The sequence below is a fragment of the Girardinichthys multiradiatus genome, chromosome 6 (genome assembly GCF_021462225.1).
Source record: "Girardinichthys multiradiatus isolate DD_20200921_A chromosome 6, DD_fGirMul_XY1, whole genome shotgun sequence".
NCBI lineage: Eukaryota > Metazoa > Chordata > Actinopteri > Cyprinodontiformes > Goodeidae > Girardinichthys > Girardinichthys multiradiatus.
The window spans coordinates 40,449,071-40,467,996 of NC_061799.1; the positions used below are offsets into that span (position 1 = coordinate 40,449,071).

General features: G+C 38.5%; 1 protein-coding gene and 1 long non-coding RNA gene across 3 annotated transcripts; one reads left to right on the top strand and one right to left on the bottom strand.

Annotated features, from left to right (window-relative positions):
* Positions 1–4,834: 4,834 nt before the first annotated feature.
* LOC124869384 lies at positions 4,835–6,115 on the bottom strand. Of its 2 annotated transcripts, XR_007038575.1 has the most exons (4): positions 6,059–6,115; positions 5,823–5,885; positions 5,673–5,747; positions 4,835–5,069 (listed from the first exon to the last, which is right to left on the bottom strand). It is a non-coding gene; the product is annotated as an uncharacterized LOC124869384 (long non-coding RNA). The 2 variants fall into 2 exon arrangements; XR_007038574.1 differs by having other exon boundaries at positions 4,835–5,747.
* Positions 6,116–13,957: 7,842 nt separating this feature from the next.
* LOC124870288 (tripartite motif-containing protein 16-like) lies at positions 13,958–16,187 on the top strand. Its single transcript, XM_047368885.1, has one exon. It carries the CDS (start codon positions 14,013–14,015, stop codon positions 15,684–15,686), a length of 1,674 nt encoding a protein of 557 aa, XP_047224841.1. The 5' UTR covers positions 13,958–14,012; the 3' UTR covers positions 15,687–16,187.
* The last annotated feature ends 2,739 nt before the right edge of the window (positions 16,188–18,926 follow it).

An 18,926-nucleotide genomic window follows, 5' to 3' on the forward strand; every position in this document is an offset into this window, starting at 1 on the left:
ATGAGCATCTCATGCTGCAACAGGACTTCGTCAGTAGCTGTACATTTTATACAGTATGTGTCTGTGCTTTTAGAATACCCTAAGTTGGTGACTGAGGTGTCCTGCCAGTCCCCAGCCACCAGAGAGCACTTTACCACTCCTCCCAATTCCTTAGCTTGGTGGTCAGGATGCAAAGAAAGAGAACCACGAGGAACAGCTTCGTCTGACATTAAATACCATTTTGCTTGTTCAGGTGTGAACTCTACTACTGGGACCACAACCTCAGGGGCTATATAAATATTTTTGGATGAAATGAACCATGGCCTACCTTCTACTGTTTCATTAAACAAATCTTGGTCCCATTCAGTGTGACAACGGTCGTAGAACAGAGAGACATGGAGTGGATCAGGCGGAGAGGTGTAGAGGCAGAGACTTTGAATCCAGGGTTTCCACAGCTGATACACAGAAGATGCCGCTTGGAGATGAAGGTGCGGTCAGCAGTTCCCAGTAGATGTCAGCATATTCCTCTTCAACTGGCTGTAAAAGATATTGTCCATACTGAAGCATTTGTCCACATGCCAAAGAGGAACCATCTGGAAAAGTTAAGGTTAACCCATCAGTACCACATAGCACTGATGCTCCCAGCTTCACTAACAAGTCTCTGCCCAGCAAATTAACAGGTGTGCTGGGTGAACACACAAAAGGGTGAGCTACTCTCCGAGTCCCCACTTGAACACAAAGTGGTACAGTCACAGGCAGAGTTTGTGCAGCCCCTGAGAAGCCAATCACAGAAACAGTCTTGGTAGAAACAGTGGTTTAGGAGGGTGCTGTGTTATGGTGGAATAAGTAGCTCCATTGTCCACTAAAAAATTCAGACAGTTCTCTCCCACCTTTGCAGGCAACATGGGGTCGGCCGTGCCCACGCTGCCTAGGTCCTCCTCAGGGGTGTGTCAGTATAGGCTGTAAGACAAATATCCACCCGTCTGTGGATACTGGCCCTGCAGGGGAGGTGCCAAACCTGCATTAGGAGGGACTGTAAGTCCTGGTACTCCCTGCTGTGACCCCTAGTTGGGGCAGGCGCATGCCTAATGTCCAGACTGACCGCATTCGTAGCACACATCTCCCGGTGCCCCGCTGGCTCCACCCCTTCCTCTGGGTGCTCCACGCCATCCACCACGACCACGCTGATCACCAACATGCCATCCGCATCCACGACCGGGGCCACTGTACCTGTAATTATAAAATGGATAGGGTGGAGGAGGGGGCAACCCCCCTCCGTGTCACTGATCAGTCACAGGTGGTGGCATAGACATTTGAGTGTGTCTGGGTTGTGAGTCAGAGCTGCACGCTCCGTCTTCACTGGACACTTTCAAAACACTTAATTTCTCGTTAAAATTCCCCAGGAGGGTCTGGCTCACTCCTGTAGGCGGGGGGTACATGCATGAGGTAGAGTGCTGCGTAGGGGCCTCTGCATCTCTATATGCGGTCAGAGAAGGGCTCATAACAGGCAGGTCCTCCCACTTGTGATGTGTATACTTTTGACGGTTCAGGGACAAATGTGTTGTAATGCACACGAAACTGACCTGATTCTGTGTCTCCTCTAATATATATTTCTCCACTTTGCACATCTATCACTGGGTATATACCATGTGTGAGACTATAGGGGGCAGGGACACTCAGCGGGGGTACTGCTGTTTTTTCTGATTGATTCTCTTGTGTTCTGTCCTTGCTGCAGTGAATCAATCCCTGCCACCAAACCAACAAACGACCACATTCTGTCTCTCTTTTCCCTGGGTCTTTTGCTTCACCTTTACACCTCCTCCCACCAAATCCTGCTTTCTCATCAGCTTTAATCAACCAGCTTTCTTTATCCTTCAGATGCCTCTTATATTCTCGGTTCAACCATCTACCTAAGGGTTCCTTGTTATCCATTCCTCCTCCTCCAACAATCACCTCCTTGATATTTTCTATAGTTTTCTGAACTTCCTTCTTTGACTTTTTCCTCATGTTTTTCCATAAATCCTGCCAGCACAGCTTCCTGCTCTGACAACAGGAGCCAGGGACCTCTTCCCCATTCATTATCACTCTTTTCCCTATGAATTTCTCCTTCCATGTTGCTCAACTTACCTTATTACACTATGTTACGGTGGTTTTACCTTTTTTTTTTTGTCTCTTTTTGGCTGTGGCAGTACAGTTTATAATAAAATCACAGCTTATACAATCACTTCACCTCTTATGCATTATGCTCGGCAGCATCAGTTCACAGATAATTTCAATTCCTTTCACACCAATCACACTCAAGTGCAGCCATTCACAGCCACTCAATTTTATTCTCTTCTCACTCATAGAAGTCTAGTTAGACAAATACAACACTTAAGACAGCTTACGCGCATAGAGGGCCTCAAACCCTTCCACTCAGCGGGACTCTCTTTTTCAATCTCTCCTGGTCCGACCGCTGTGATGCCAAACCCGGTTTGACACCTAGGAATCAACCCTCCGTTGACACCCTGGAATTCCTTTTACTTACAGTGCCTTGCGAAAGTATTATTCGGCCCCCTTGAACTTTTCAGCTTCTTACCACATTTCAGGCTTTAAACATAAAGATATAAAATTCAAATTTTTTGTGAAGAATCAACAATAAGTGGGACACAATCGTGAAGTGGAATGAAATTTATTGGATGTGTCAAACTTTAACAAATAAAAAACTGAAAAGTGGGGCGTGCAATATTATTCAGCACCTTTACTTTCAGTGCAGCAAACTCACTCCAGAAGTTCAGTGAGGATCTCTGAATGATCCAATGTTGTCCCAAATGACTGATGATGATAAATAGAATCCACCTGTGTGTAATCAAGTCTCTGTATAAATGCACCTGCTCTGTGATAGTCTCAGGGTTCTGTTCAAAGCGCAGAGAGCATCATGAAGACCAAGGAACACACCAGGCAGGTCCGAGATACTGTTGTGGAGAAGTTTAAAGCCGGATTTGGATACAAAAATATTTCCCAAGCTTTAAACATCCCAAGGAGCACTGTACAAGCAATCATATTGAAATGGAAGGAGTATCAGACCACTGCAAATCTACCAAGACCCGGCCGTCCCTCTAAACTTTCATCTCGAACAAGGAAAAGACCGATCAGAGATGCAGCCAAAAGGCCCATGATCACTCTGGATGAACTGCAGAGATCTACAGCTGAGGTGGGAGAGTGTCTATAGGACAACAATCAGTCGTACACTGCACAAATCTGGCCTTTATGGAAGAGTGGCAAGAAGAAAACCATTTCTCAAAGATATCCATAAAAAGTCTCGTTTAAAGTTTGCCACAAGCCACCTGGGAGACACACCAAACATGTGGAAGAAGGTGCTCTGGTCAGATGAAACCAAAATCAAACTGTTTGGCCACAATGCAAAACGATATGTTTGGCGTAAAAACAACACAGCTCATCACCCTGAACACACCATCCCCACTGTCAAACATGGTGGTGGCAGCATCATGGTTTGGGCCTGCTTTTCGTCAGCAGGGACAGGAAGATGGTCAAAATTGATGGGAAGATGGATGGGGCCAAATACAGGACCATTCTGGAAGAAAACCTGTTGGAGTCTGCAAGAGACCTGAGACTGGGACAGAGATTTATCTTCTACAATGGAATGGTTCACAAATAAACGTATCCAGGTGTTGGAATGGCCAAGTCAAAGTCCAGTCCTGAATCCAATCAAGAATCTGTGGAAAGAGCTTAAGACTGCTGTTCACGAACGCTCTCCATCCAACCTCACTGAGCTCGAGCTGTTCTGCAAGGAAGAATGGGCAAGAATTTCAGTCTCTCGATGTGCAAAACTGATAGAGACAAACCCCAAGCGACTTGCAGCTGTAATTACAGCAAAGGGTGGCGCTACAAAGCAAGGGGGCCGAATAATATTGCACGCCCCACTTTTCAGTTTTTTATTTGTTAAAAAAATTTGACACATCCAATAAATTTCATTCCACTTCACAATTGTGTCCCACTTGTTGATTCTTCACAAAAAAGTTGAAGTTTATTTCTTTATGTTTGAAGCCTGAAATGTGACAAGAGGTTGAAATGTGCCTTGCGAATACTTTTGCAAGGCACTGTAAATTCACTCTCACTGTCCTCACCATTAAAGTATCTCAGCTGTCTTCCCTCACCTGCCAATTCAGGGTCTCGGGGTCCTATCCCTGGCCACTTAAGAGGGGTCCCCAGTCCCTCGGGGAGGCTCTTAATAACCCCAGCCTAAATACCCCAGTCCTCGTCAGGACTGAGTTTGGATTGCTAAATCCGGAACCTATTCACATTTACAGCCCCACCATTAAAGTATCTCGTCTGTCTTTCCTCACCTGCCAATTCAGGGTCTCGGGGTCTTATCACTTTTTACATTATTTCAACCAAAAAATATTTTAACCCAAAACTAATCAGGGCTGTAAATTTAAGAGAAAACTGATATCTATTCCACAACACCACCTACACTATTAGCAGGCAAAAAGAGAATAAATATAGATCCCCTTACCTTTTGTTTTTGGGTCGATCCTGTGGTGTTGTAGAACGACATCTGCCTCATAGTCAATTAATTATCCTTTAGTTGGTGCCAAATCCGGGTCACGGCACCAAATTGTCGAGTGAGGAAAACTTCACTGGCCGTCCATCAACTCTTACATTACTCCTCACCTCTCATCAACTCTTTTATTTGGCACCCCAAAGGACAATCCTCAGTCAGAGATCAGTTGTATGTTTCCACAAGTTTATCAAAACCAATCTGAATTCAGAGAGGGAGACATCACACTTACCTGGAAACCTGGAAACGTCTGTGTGTTGTCTGACTGGGGCCATGTTCCATTACATTTTATACCCCACGTTGCTGTGCAGTACACATACACAATCATTCTGTCTATGGATGTCTCCTCAGCAATAGTATCAAAGAAACAGATACATTTCATTATTTAATGAAAGAATTGTTTCCCACACGTCTTCAGGAAGCTTCAGGGTGGAATAGTTATCAGAAGGTCCGACCAGTACAGAGAGGAGTGGCATACCTCCCCACATACACTCCCGACTCCTCACGATACAGACAAAACACCTGCAACCTTTAACAATGAACACTCATTGTGTTATAATACTAGAGGCTGTTAAGGTTTTTTTCTAACAAAAGCATAACTAAAACTCATTAAAGTCTATGAGCAGCAGAGTCCAATATGTCTTAGTCTTAGCTATTAATAAGGCATTTATATTTCAACACCCCCCACACAGTGTTAGCTGTGCAGTACATTCTGGGTAAATTGCTAGATGGATGTTAGGTTAGTGTTAATTTTTGTTTTAGGATCTGCCATGGCACTCATTGACCCTTTGATACAGGATAATAAAAGGTTTTTAAAATTTTGCCCACAGGCCATCACCTCTAAGGGCTGGTTTACACTTTGCTCAACGGTCATAACTTCTTGTGATGTGACTCCAGAAGACATGATTGGAAAGCTTGACTAAAACAGAAGTTCATATTGAGAAAAGGATTTAAGATATTTGTGCTTTATTTGACACCTCATGGGAGGCCCTTAAAGCCCACACCCTTACAGCTCTACACTTGACACATACATTTCCATTTCATTGGTTTCCAGTTGTACTACAGAGATTGAGACAAGCACATGAACTGTGTTTTTAGAGCATAATAAGAGCACTTTTACATTTTGCCTTACCATGTTTCTTCAACACGGAATTCCTTGACTGGAGAAAGGTAGTGGTCTTCAGAGCAATGCCGTTTTTAGAGACGACTGCAAGATATATTATGTTAGTGTAAGAAATAAGTTTCTATAAGCAGTCCCAACCTCATCCCCAACTTATCTTACTGTTTTGCATCTTCTGCTGCTCCTCATATTGTTCTACAATTTGAAAAACAGACAAACAGGACCCTGTGGACATAAAAGCACAATTGTTCTATCCACTTTTACCACACAGATAAAGCATTCAATGAAGCACAAATATTCACAAAGGCTGCATCTTTTACACAGTTTTAAATTACTTGATATTTAAAAGGCATCTTGCTAGTAACTTTATCACAAACGTCATAGTGAACAATACCAACCCTTTAACCACAAAGTCACTGTATAAATGCCCAAAACCCAAACAGCTCCCATGTTTGTAGCCACAACCTGAAGCTGTCTTCTTCTTCTGTGTTGTTTTTTGGCAGTTGGCAAATAACTTGAAGATGTGCATTACCGCCACCAACTGGTATGGAGTGTGGTTCTTCATGGTTTTAAATCTTATTTACTATTACAACAATCAAATTTTATTTATTAATTTAGTGCTTTTGAAAAATCTAATTATAATTTGAATATGTTTGCTACCTAAACTTCTTTGCAAAGTATCTCTCAATATAAAATTTTCTTTAATACCTACAAATTCTCTCCTTAAAATTGTTCTTTCTTGTTCATATTTCTGACACTTCAATATTACATGTTCTATTGTTTCCTCCTCTCCACAATGATCACATTTTCCTGTATTATGTTTCTTTATCTTGAACAATGTAGAATTAAGTCCTGTATGTCCTAGTCTTAATCTTGTAATTAATCTTTCCTCTTTTCTACTCCTTCTTCCTGTTCTTACTTCTCCTACTATCTTGTTGATTCTGTAAAACCATCTTCCTTTCTTTTCTTCATCCCACCTTTTTTGCCACTCTTTCCTGATTCTCTGTTTAATTATATTTCTTGCCTCTGACCTACTAATATTTATTATAAAGCTAATGTTGTTTTGTGTTGCCTTCTTTGCTATCCTGTCCGCCTTCTCATTCCCTCCAACTCCTACATGTGCCGGTACCCATAAAAACACTAATATTAATCCCATTCTTTGTATTCTAAATAAAGTAAGTTTTATTTCCAACAAAATGTCTGGTCTACCCTCTGAATGATTATGTTTTAAACTTAATAATGCTGAACTTGAGTCTGAACAAATGATTGTTTTTAATGGTTTTATATCCTCCACCCACTGCACTGCTAACAATATTGCTAATAATTCTCCTGAATATACTGATAATCCATCTGTAATTCTTTTTCCTACTTTTATTTTAAATTCTGGTATTACAAATGCTACTCCTATTTTTTCATCTGTTTTTGATGCGTCTGTGTAAATCTGGACATAATGATAGTAATTGTTTATATATTCTTGTATTATACTTGAATCTAATCTACATTTTGGATCCTTTTTCTTTTCCATCAACGCCATATCCACCACTGCTTCTGGTAACAGCCACGGTGGTACTACTGGCAAAGGCAACATTAAACTTATTTCTTTTTCATATATTTGAAATTTTTCTGCTATATTATTGATAATCCAACCAAAACTCTTAACTTGTTTTTTTTCTTTTTCCCAGCATGGTTTTAAAATATCACGTGTGGGATGATCCGGATTATTGCTTTGTAAGTTTATCCAGTAATTTATTGCTAACTGTTTCCTTCTTAAATCTAATGGCATCTCTCCCATCTCTACCTGAAGTGCTGCTATTGGACTGGTTCTGATTGCTCCTGTACAAATTCTTAAAGCTTGATGTTGTATATTGTCTAATTTTATAAGATGAGTGTTTGCTGCTGATCCATAAATTATACTTCCATAATCAATATTTGATCTAATTAATCCTGTATAAATTCTTTTTAATGATGTTCGATCTGCTCCCCAATCAATACCAGCCATACATCTCATAATGTTTAATATTCTTTTGCATTTATCTATGATTTTTTCTATATGTACTTTCCATATAATTTTTTCATCAAACCATATACCTAAAAATTTTATATTTTTACTTGTTCTAAAACTTGATTGTATAATTTTAGTTTGATATTTTCTCTTTTCCTTTTCTGTGTAAACACCATTAGTTTTGTTTTTTCCACTGAGAATTTAAATCCCCATTGATTTGCCCATTGTTCTATTCTAATAATCTCATCCTGTATTTTCTTTTCAATAAGTTTGATATTACGACCCCTTTTCCATATAGCTCCATCATCTGCAAATAGTGAGCAACCGACGTCCTTACCAATATTTTTAAATACATCATTTATCATTATAGAAAACAATAACGGACTTATAATACTTCCTTGAGGAGTACCATTATCTATTATATATTTATCTGACAATTCTTGACCAATTCTTACTTGTATTGTTCTTTTTGTTAAAAAATCTTTAATCCAGTTAAACATTTTTCCAGTAATACCCATTTTATTTAATTTAATTAATAATCCTTCAACCCACATCATGTCATATGCTTTTTCTATATCAAAAAATACAGCTACTACATTTTCTTTGTTTATTTGTGCTCTCCTAATTTCATATTCTAAACATAATGCAGAGTCATTTGTGCTTCTCCCTTTTCTAAACCCATTTTGATTTCTAGATATATATCCATTAATATTTAAATAATATGTTAATCTATTATTAATCATTTTTTCCATTATTTTACAAATATTTGATGTTAATGCGATTGGTCTATAATTTTCTGGTTTTGTGTTATCTTTTCCTGGTTTAGCTATTGGAATAATTATTGCTTCCTTCCAGCTCTGTGGCAGCTCTCCCTCCTCCCAGACTTTATTGTATAATTCTAATATTTTGTCTTTTGCTTTGTCATTAAGATGTTCTATCATCGTATAGTAAATTTGATCTTTTCCAGGTGATGTATTTTTTGTTTTCCTGGTTACAAAGTTCAATTCTCCTTGTGTAAATGGTTCATTTATTAATTTATTTGTATCTACATTATTTTGCATTAATTCTTTATATTTCATCTTTGTGATTTCCCTACCTTTCTTTCCCTCTTCACTAATATTATTTGAACTATGAATTTTACTAAATGTTTTAGCTAATATTTCTGCTTTTTCTTTATCTTCCGTTACAGTTATATTATCTATTTTTAATATAGGATATCCATATTCTTTTCTAATACCCTTCATTCTTTTAATCGTTTTCCAAATTTGATCAATTTTTGTTTCTCTCCCTACGGTATTACAAAAGTTTCTCCAATATTCTCTTTTTGTATGTTTAATGATCTTTCTTACCTTTGCCTGCTTTCTTTTGTACTCAATTAAATTCTGATAAATTGGGTTACTTTTTAACATTTTAAATGCTTTATTTCTTAATTTTATTACTTCACTACATTCTTTTGTCCACCATGGCACAATTTTTTTATCGTTCTTTCTTCCTCCTTTTTTTATTGATTCTTCTGCAGCCTGTAATATTTTTTTACAGATATTTATATTTAAACTATTTATATCAATTGACTCATCTATTTCTTCCAATTTCTTTTGACTTAAATATTTAAATTTTTCCCAATCAGCCTTATTAAAGTTCCATCTTTTATATAATCCTGTATTCCTGTTATTTATTAATATTCCTGTTATGATTTTAATGGGGTAATGATCACTGCCTACTGTTGTATCTTTGTCAATGTCCCACTCACAGTTATTGGCTAAACAATTTGATACTATTAACCTGAAGCTGTCATTAACATCTAAGGCTTAAATAGCTCCATCTGTAGGTTGGACAGCTGCAGATCATCAACTGTTGATTTGTTGTCTCCTGGAAGAAAATCAGCCAGTACTTTTTGATATGCAGGCTTTCCTTGGACATGCATGTAGCATTTTTTATAAAATATTTTCATGCTGTATCTCATGCTTTCATAAGCTATAATGATTGTTGGAATGTCTGTGTTGTCAATGTCTAATTAATCTGTTCAGCTCGTAGTCTTTGGTCAAAAGGTCCTTGTCCATAAAGCTGCAGTTTGACAGACATTAAGTTGGTTTGTCTCAGAAAATTGATCCTTGGATTTGTTATCAAAAAGGGTGTTTTGAGACCCTGATATCACAACGTGTCAAGTACTAACAGAAAGTGTCCATTTTGATTTTCACTTGTTAAATAGCAGTAAAGCACACTGTTTGGTTCTTCTCCAAGTCTGATTCACCCTCCAACGTCCCCTAAAATTTAATCATAGCAGCACATTCCGATTATTTGCAATCATATTCAGTGAATATTATGTAAAGGATAAAATATCAAAGTTACCTAATGAAGAGAAAGACGGCATTGAATCACTCTGTCGTGACCTCACCATCTTACTCAGGAGTTGACTGCAATCTTGTTAAACTCTGTTAATTTATTGTAAGTCAGTTCACGACAAAACTCATCTCAGGGGTTTTATACAGAAATAACAAAAGAAAGGTTTAGATCCACTTTAACCTTCACTGAAAAGGAGGCCTGCAGCAGAGTTTCCAGCCTGCACAATCACATTTTCAAGACAGTGATTCATCAATTTCAGAAGACAGTCATGCAAAGACACACTCTGCATAAAAGCATGCACACAACAGAAAAAAATATGACATTAATCTAACAATTAAAAATAAGTTTAAATTTACATAAATGTATGTATTTCTGAATGTGACTGTGTTCTATTTGTCTTTTAAAGTCCATTAGGGATAACATTTGTTGCAAAATGGCACTATGTAAGTCAAATCAATTTAAATGAAACAGAATTGTACCTGACCTTACTAACATGTTTGCAAGGAGCTTTAAAAATGGGCAAAGCAGAGAAGTGGAGAATAAACGTAAAGTGAGCTTAAAAATAAAAAATTGCGAAAACTATTGAGGTGGTTTAAAATCAATGCAGAGTTAAATTGGGGTGTAATTTGAAAAATACAAGATGCAGCAGTGCAAGGTGAGCTGATAGGATGGCAATCATTACTGACAGAACATATAGAGCAAGGGTGTTAAACTCCAGTCCTCGCTTATGGAAGCAAATCGTTACCATATTTCAAATGAAAAAGCCTTTTCAGAAATGCTTTTTCATTTTAAGAATGTGGCTGCATTGTTTGACTCATAAATGAAATTAGTTATCAATAATCCTATTTGCATTTTAATGTTCTTCTTCAAGACTGCTCATTCTTTCACTTAATTAAAATGAAAAAGAAAAAGACATTTGAGATTTATTTTTCAAAATATATCCCAGCAAATAGATACCAAAATTCAATTTGAAATGTAAAATTCGAATCTCAAATCAAGGATTTGAGTTTGAGTTTGTAGACTGATTGTATTCAGATTTTTGCTGAAGTCTTAAATGAAATAAAAACAAAAGTGTTTTAGGATATATTAATTTTACCAATACCAAAGATAATTGACTATTTCATTACTGTATCATTTTATAATTGTATAAAGAAGGAACATAGATTCTGGGCAGTGTCATAATTTGTGACCAGAACTAAGCCTTCAGTGTTTCAGGAGCCTATCAATGCCTCTGGTGGTACTGCAGATTTTCCAAACAAGACAGAAATGATGAGCTGCTTAGCTTAAAACATCTGGAAAAGTACTGCGCAAGGGTCCTTTCAAATAGTCTGAAATATTATAGCTGTGGAGGCTAGCAATTATATGCTAATTGCTTGGCTCGCTTACAGCACAATTTAATGATTGTCTAGTCAAAATAGCTGTGGATGTTAGCATTAGCATGCTTATAGTAGAGTTTGCATACTAATACTACTACACAGGCCAACATCTAGGACAGTACATCAGAATCACAATTAGCTGCAGATGCTCAAATAAGAATGCTCAATGGGCTCAGGCCACAGCATTGGGGTGGGGTTTAAAATAATTTGTTTTACAATTATTTTAAAACTAATTAAGGACAATAATTGGTATGTCTCCAAACAGCCAATCACAATGCAAATTCAGGAGAGACGATAAACCATTATTTTAATAAAATATTATTTTAAAAGAATGATTTGCTGAATTAGAAATCAAACATTTGGATAATTAGTTCTTAATGTTGGTTAATTAGCTATCTGTATTTAGTAAAGAAATAACTAAGAAAATGTTTTCTGGATTGGGAATCAACCTTTCTGGATAAATGATTCTAGTAAAATAATATTTAAAATATTTAAGAAAATATTATTTTCTGAATTGGAAACTAATAACCTTTCTTATAGATGATTGATACTTAATGTTTTAACTAGCCATCACATGCAGTAATGGACTACTAAAATGGCCGAGAGGAACACCTATTGACTCTCAAAAGATGGCGACCAGTTGTATGTAAATATTTGACTTTACTGGCTCTTGCATTAGTGGTTTTGGTTAACAAAGCAAAGTAACTTCTTTACCAAACCTTTTAGTTCACATATACTTGAAATATCATTAATACAAAGATTAAGCTGCATATGAGCGTTGTGGCCGATCTGTGTTTAAAATCATTCATTAAATAAAGTTTGTATCAACTTCAAAACACAACACAGAACAAATAACTAGCTTCAAGGCTGAGAGGCCTGTTCACATTAGCTGGAAGAAAGCCTGCTAGCCCTCGGATGCCTTTCTGCCAAAGCTCAGGGAGAAAGGTTTCAAGATACGCTTGTCTTCCACTTTGGCTGGAACGCTGGATTATTCGGGCAGCAGATCAAACATAACTTTGGTTCAAGGCAGATGGTGCCAGATGGTGCCAAACATCTCTGGAAACGCAGGAGTTTGTAAAGGCAGATTGTCACCTACTCCCTCAGAGAACTTGGGAACAAAGGATGAAGTGGGTCATTTTCGGTACCCTTGGGAAACACATGAGTTTAGAGACGCAGGTTTTCCATCAACACCCTGTGCAATACAGAGACTAAGGTAAGATAAGTGTGAACAGTGAACAGTAATGCGATCAGCCTTTATAACCTGCAAAGTAAGAACATTAGATAAAACCCAGACTAGACTTGTTAGAAATCCTTCGTGCCAAATATAATTTTGCACCAGTGTGGACTAAATTCTCTAAAGGCTTATATTTTCTGCACTACAAGTCCACACCAAGATATACTTGTAAACAATCTGAGACCTTTGGAAAAACAAAAAAAACTGACCCCACTGTCATGTTTTGAGAGGGATGCCAGAAAACATCAGAGGCAATGATCAAATTTAAGCTGGTTTATTGAAATACAAGGGAATGGAGAGGTCTAGTCCTTTGAGGGTTCCTTTGCCATGGAAAGGTGGACCACGGTGAGAAAAGGGGTAAGAGATGAGTTGAGTGAATAAACGGGTGAATATTGGGGTGATTGAATCAGAGAGCTGATCTCATTGGTCTGTAGTAGATTGATTAGTAGAGCCAGAGTCCTGGGGTGTTGGTCTGTGTGGTTAGCTGGGTTTTAGTGTGGATTAAATGGTGGAGTATTGGAGGGTAGACAGGTTAGGTTTGGAGGTTCCAGTAGAGAGGAGCTTGATGTTGTCTGTTGTGTAAGGATGTTTTCTGTGACATTATGGCTTGAGGAGGTTTGAACAGGAAATCCAGGAAGCTTCAGTGAGAAGAGGATCCAGGGGAAAACTTGGGACATAACCTTGGCAAAATTCAGAGAGTGAGGTTATGATTAATCCATTTAATCACTATGAGATCAACAGAAGAAATATCACAAAGAGTTAGAATTACCACATGGATGAACCACGCATCAAATGAGTGGCAGTCAATTCGTCTTAAGCTCCAGCTGATGAGCTTGATGAAAAGGTTTGCAGGAACACACCTCTCACCTCAGCCCTTCTCTCCAGGGAAACCTGCAGCTTAGTGGGAAAAAAACACCACACAAACACAACACCACCCAGATCCCTGCAACTACTCCCTTTTTACTGCCTTTTACCCATATACTAAATGAGCCCTTTGGTGTATAAAAGATTGACCTCATCATCTCTATAATTATTTTGTTCTGAACAATCCCAAAAGTAAAAGAAACTGTTCATTGTCTTGTATCTTCAAGAATTGTTGGATTTACTGTGGTGAAAATTGAAACTTTTCAGCCACTCCTTTTCCTGGAATCAAAGCCGGATATTCCTCCTTCTTTTTTCTGGTCTTGATCACAGCAGCTCCATTCGCTCCACAGATTTTGTTTTCTCCTCCCCCTCAGTTCTACACTTTAAGGATGGGAGTAGCCATTATGTAGCAAAGGCAAAAGTCTATTGGCTGCATTTTCTTTGCTTGGACAAATGATTTGTAGATCAGAGCTCAGGTAGATCCCTGTTTTAAGGAAGTGAAACAGACACAGTCGCTGTTGCTCGCTGGTCAAATGGCTCAGAAAGAAGATCAGCCAGACCCTAAAACCATCACTTGTTCGATCTGTCTGGAGCTACTGAAGGATCCAGTGACTATTATCTGTGGACACAGTTACTGTATGAGCTGTCTTGAGACACATTGGAATCACCAGGAACAGAGTGGAATCTATGAATGTCCTCAGTGCAGGGCAACTATCACTCCGAGGCCTGTCTTGATGAAGAGCACCGTGTTAGCAGATTTAGTGGAGCAGCTGAAGAAGACTGGACTCCAAGCTGCTCCTGCTGATCACTGCTATGCTGGACCTGAAGATGTGGCCTGTGGTTACTGCAAAGGAAGAAAACTGAAAGCCATCAAGTCCTGTTTAGACTGTCTGGCCTCTTACTGTGAGAAACACATTCAGTATCATTATGATTCAGCTACATTTAAGAAACACAAGCTGGTGAAGCCCTCCAAGAACCTCCAGAAGAACATCTGCTCTCGTCATGATGAGGTAATGAAGATGTTCTGTCGTACTGATCAGAAGTGTATCTGTTATCTCTGCTCTGTGGATGAACATAAAGGCCACGACACAGTCTCAGCTGAAGCAGAAAGGACTGAGAGGCAGAGAGAGCTGGAGGTGAGACGAGAAGAAATCCAGCAGAGAATCCAGGACAGAGAGAAAGATGTGCAGCTGCTTCAACAGGAGGTGGAGGCCATCAATCACTCTGCTGATAAAACAGTGGAGGACAGTGAGAAGATCTTCACTGAGCTGATCCGTCTCATCCAGAAAAGAAGCTCTGATTTGAACCAGCAGATCAGATCCCAGCAGGAAACTGAAGTGAGTCGAGTCAAAGAGCTTCAGGAGAAGCTGGAGCAGGAGATCACTGAGCTGAAGAGGAAAGACGCTGAGCTGAAGCAGCTCTCAAACACAGAGGATCACAACCAGTTTCTCCACAACTACCCCTCACCGTCAGCACTCAGTGAGTCTACACACTCATCCAGCATCAATATCCGTCCTCTGAGATACTTTGAGGATGTGACAGCAGCTGTGTCAGAGCTCAGAGATAAACTACAGGACATCCTGAGAGACACATGGACAAACATCTCACTGACCCTCACTGAGGTGGAGGTTTTACTGTCAGAACCAGAACCAAAGAGCAGAGCTGGATTCTTAAAATATTCATGTGAAATCACACTGGATCCAAACACAGCTCACAAGGATCTGGAGGTTTCAGAGGAAAACAGAAAGGTCACACATTTGAATAAAAATAAGTTGTATAGTCCTCGAGACAGTTTCAAAGGGTGGACTCAGATCCTGAGTAGAGAGAGTCTGACTGGACGTTGCTACTGGGAGGTGGAGTGGATAGGCAGAGAAATTGAAGTAGCAGTTGCATACAAGAATATCAGGAGAGACAGCGGAGACAATGAAAGTGGCTTTGGACGTAATGAAAAATCTTGGGCATTAAATTGTTACCAAAACAGGTATATATTCTGGTACAACAACATCTGGACCTCCATCTCAGGTCCTGAAACCTCCAGAGTAGGAGTGTACCTGGATCACAGAGCAGGTCTTCTGTCCTTCTACAGCGTCTCTGAAACCATGACTCTCATCCACAGAGTCCAGACCACATTCACTCAACCGCTACATGCTGGACTTAGGATTTACTACTATAAAGACACAGCTGAGTTCTGTAAACTTAAATTTTGAATTCAGTTGTCAGAGATTGTCATAGTGTGCATTTCTTTATGTTTTTATTTTCTGTCAGGAGCTTTTTTCATTGTTAACTAAAACTGTTGGTCATTGCAATAAAACTCCTCTTTCTGCTACTTACTTTGCTGCAAAGATTGAGAACTAAAAAATACAAAACAACATTGCCCAGATTGAGAAAGTGAGTATTCCTTGAATTTTTGTCGTTCATTGAATGATTTTGTATCATTGTTGACTATAAGTGATTTTCTGTATTTTGTTCTTGATTTTTATGAGCATATAATACAAAATATAGCTGACATGTTGCTCCATTTTTAGGAATGTTGGTGGGTTGAAATGTTGGAATAAGATTCAAATAAAACTTCTATTGTGTGATATAAGCTCTATAACCTCCCCTCTATGTCTGATGTTGAATTGAGACTGTGCCTCTCTGTTAAAAGTTCAAATAAAGACGTGTTTTTTATTTTTTGTGTAAGTTCCATTAAACACTTTCAAGATTTCCTTTAAGTGTCTTCCTTTATTGGTCTAAAAAAATAATAAACTATAAATACGTATCTACAGATATAACCGGCATATAAGCTGACGTTTTTTTTTTTCCAACGCCTTAAAAATGTTGTTAATTTATAAGAAAACCGAACCTTTTATTTTTTAGCATCTCAATTAACAATCCACCTGTGTTTAGAAATGGTAAATAAATGCAGAAATAATATCTGATGCCAAAAACACCCGTTAGAGAAAGGCAGTGACAGATAGAAAAGCATTGCAAAGGAGACTTAAATAACTCAGAGGACTCTGATAGAGGCTCTGATGGAATGGGCAATTCGTATTCTAACAATCTGCTGGCTGAATACAAAGACTTTTCTCCATTGTTGGAGCTTTTGTCTCTAACTGGGAGCTGAGTAACTCCAGTTTGATTCTGGAAGCAGATTCTGGCTCTTGACATTTTTACTAAATAAGTCTTCCATGTTGAATAAAGTTTGTTTCTAACAACTCCTTTGTAAACACTGGTCTCAATGAGTCTCAGGAGAGTGATGGGATGCTGCCCCCTACAGGAACATTCTGTTTTTACACAACATGGAGTCAAGGATTTGGGACAAATTTCTCAAAGGCTTTTTTTTTTTTACCTGTCACTTGATGGGTAATTATGGAAGACGTTTAGAGGTGAACATAAACCCCCGACAGTTGATGGTGCTCAGCTTCAAAACACCTTCACAATGTTTTTATGCTCAATGCCAAATAAATATAAAGCCGAAATTTGTGGAACCAGACCTCCAGGAGTTCTTCATCATTCACCAATCATTTTTCCCACAACCCAAGCATTATCATTGTTACAACTGTGATCCACAACGTCCATGGTGATTAAAAAAATGCTGGTGTTCCTTGTTTCAGTCCCACACGATGTTAGCAACAGATGATGAGATGATGCTTCACGAAGCATTGGAGCTTTCAAGCTAACTGGTTCAGAAAATGATTCATTTCTTGAGGCTTTATGTTTACATGAATCCACCTGATAGCCAAAGAGTGTAAAATAGGGAGCTGGGATCTTAAACATGCAGTACTGCTCCGCCTGAAATTGATCACCTCCTACTGCAAATTTAGTTCATTGGCAAAGTTTAGAATTGTTTAAGTTCTGGAATAAAGAAATGAAACAAGCACAGTTAAATAGCTTAATAAAACTCATTCTGTATGCATAGGTTGCTTTCCAATATTCATTACAAAAGCCACTTTTTGATGACATCTGGTGGCCAAAAGTATGAAGAGCTGCTTGAATGTGCAGTTCTTCATGATTGCCCAATCCAGAGAAATTACAGCTTCTTTTTAATTATCATGGGGTAATTCTGTCTGATATTAATCTATTTTTGTGGTACTTTGAACATGTATTTGTTGGGGTGAAAAAACAATCTCAATTTGATTAATGAAAAAATTAGTTTGCTTGTGATTTTAAAATTTTCTAAACATTAAAGAATAAAAATGAACATACAAGACAATCTAATAATAGTTTGGGAGTATGCTTGTCCTGTAAGGTCCCAGTCTCACTGTTTTTATGTAGTTAACCTGCGGACAGGTTCATATTTAACTATATAACATACTGTAACTTTGCACCGACACCATGTCCAGGGTGCATACTGCCTCGCGCCCAATCACCACTGAAGACATCCTCCCAACCCTAAAAGTTATAACGGCAATTGGTGATGGACTGATCTTGTGCCTTTTATGTGTATTGTGAGTTTAGTTTTCAGACCCACATGCAGAACCAGAAAGGAAACACTACTCAGAAAAGCCTATTTTTAGAATATTTACTAGGCTTGAAGTACTCTACAGTCAAATTAGTTCTGGTTTCATATTGTGTCTGGAGTGAAAGATGAGAGAGGTTAGAAATGTTCAAAGGTGGATATGTATATAAGTTATTAATTGCTGCAGGTCTTTCCAATCATTTGAGGGTTTTTGAGCTTCTGCCTCCCCAGGAAGCTGTTGAAAGCTTCTTTCTGTCACATCCACATTCAACCTCTGAACCTTGCTTCCAACCTATTCTGGAGGAACATTTAGAGCCTTTTCTATATTTTTGTTTTCTTTGCCTTGTTTTTGCAATGGAATGATCTCTTCTCTGAACTTTTTGGACAGATCCCTTGACATACAGGTCCTTCTCAAAATATTAGCATATTGTGATAAAGTTCATTATTTTCCATAATGTAATGATGAAAATTTAACATTCATATATTTTAGATTCATTGCACACTAACTGAAATATTTCAGGTCTTTTATTGTCTTAATACGGATGATTTTGGCATACAGCTCATGAAAACCCAAAATTCCTATCTCACAAAATTAGCATATTTCATCCGACCAATAAAAGTTTTTAATACAAAAAACGTCAACCTTCAAATAATCATGTACAGTTATGCACTCAATACGTGGTCGGGAATCCTTTTGCAGAAATGACTGCTTCAATGCGGCGTGGCATGGAGGCAATCAGCCTGTGGCACTGCTGAGGTCTTATGGAGGCCCAGGATGCTTCGATAGCGGCCTTTAGCTCATCCAGAGTGTTGGGTCTTGAGTCTCTCAACGTTCTCTTCACAATATCCCACAGATTCTCTATGGGGTTCAGGTCAGGAGAGTTGGCAGGCCAATTGAGCACAGTGATACCATGGTCAGTAAACCATTTACCAGTGGTTTTGGCACTGTGAGCAGGTGCCAGGTCGTGCTGAAAAATGAAATCTTCATCTCCATAAAGCTTTTCAG

Coding starts and splice junctions, on each gene's coding strand:
- LOC124870288 (XM_047368885.1), top strand. CDS start 14,013: ATGGCTCAGAAAGAAGATCAGCCAGACCCTAAAACCATCACTTGTTCG.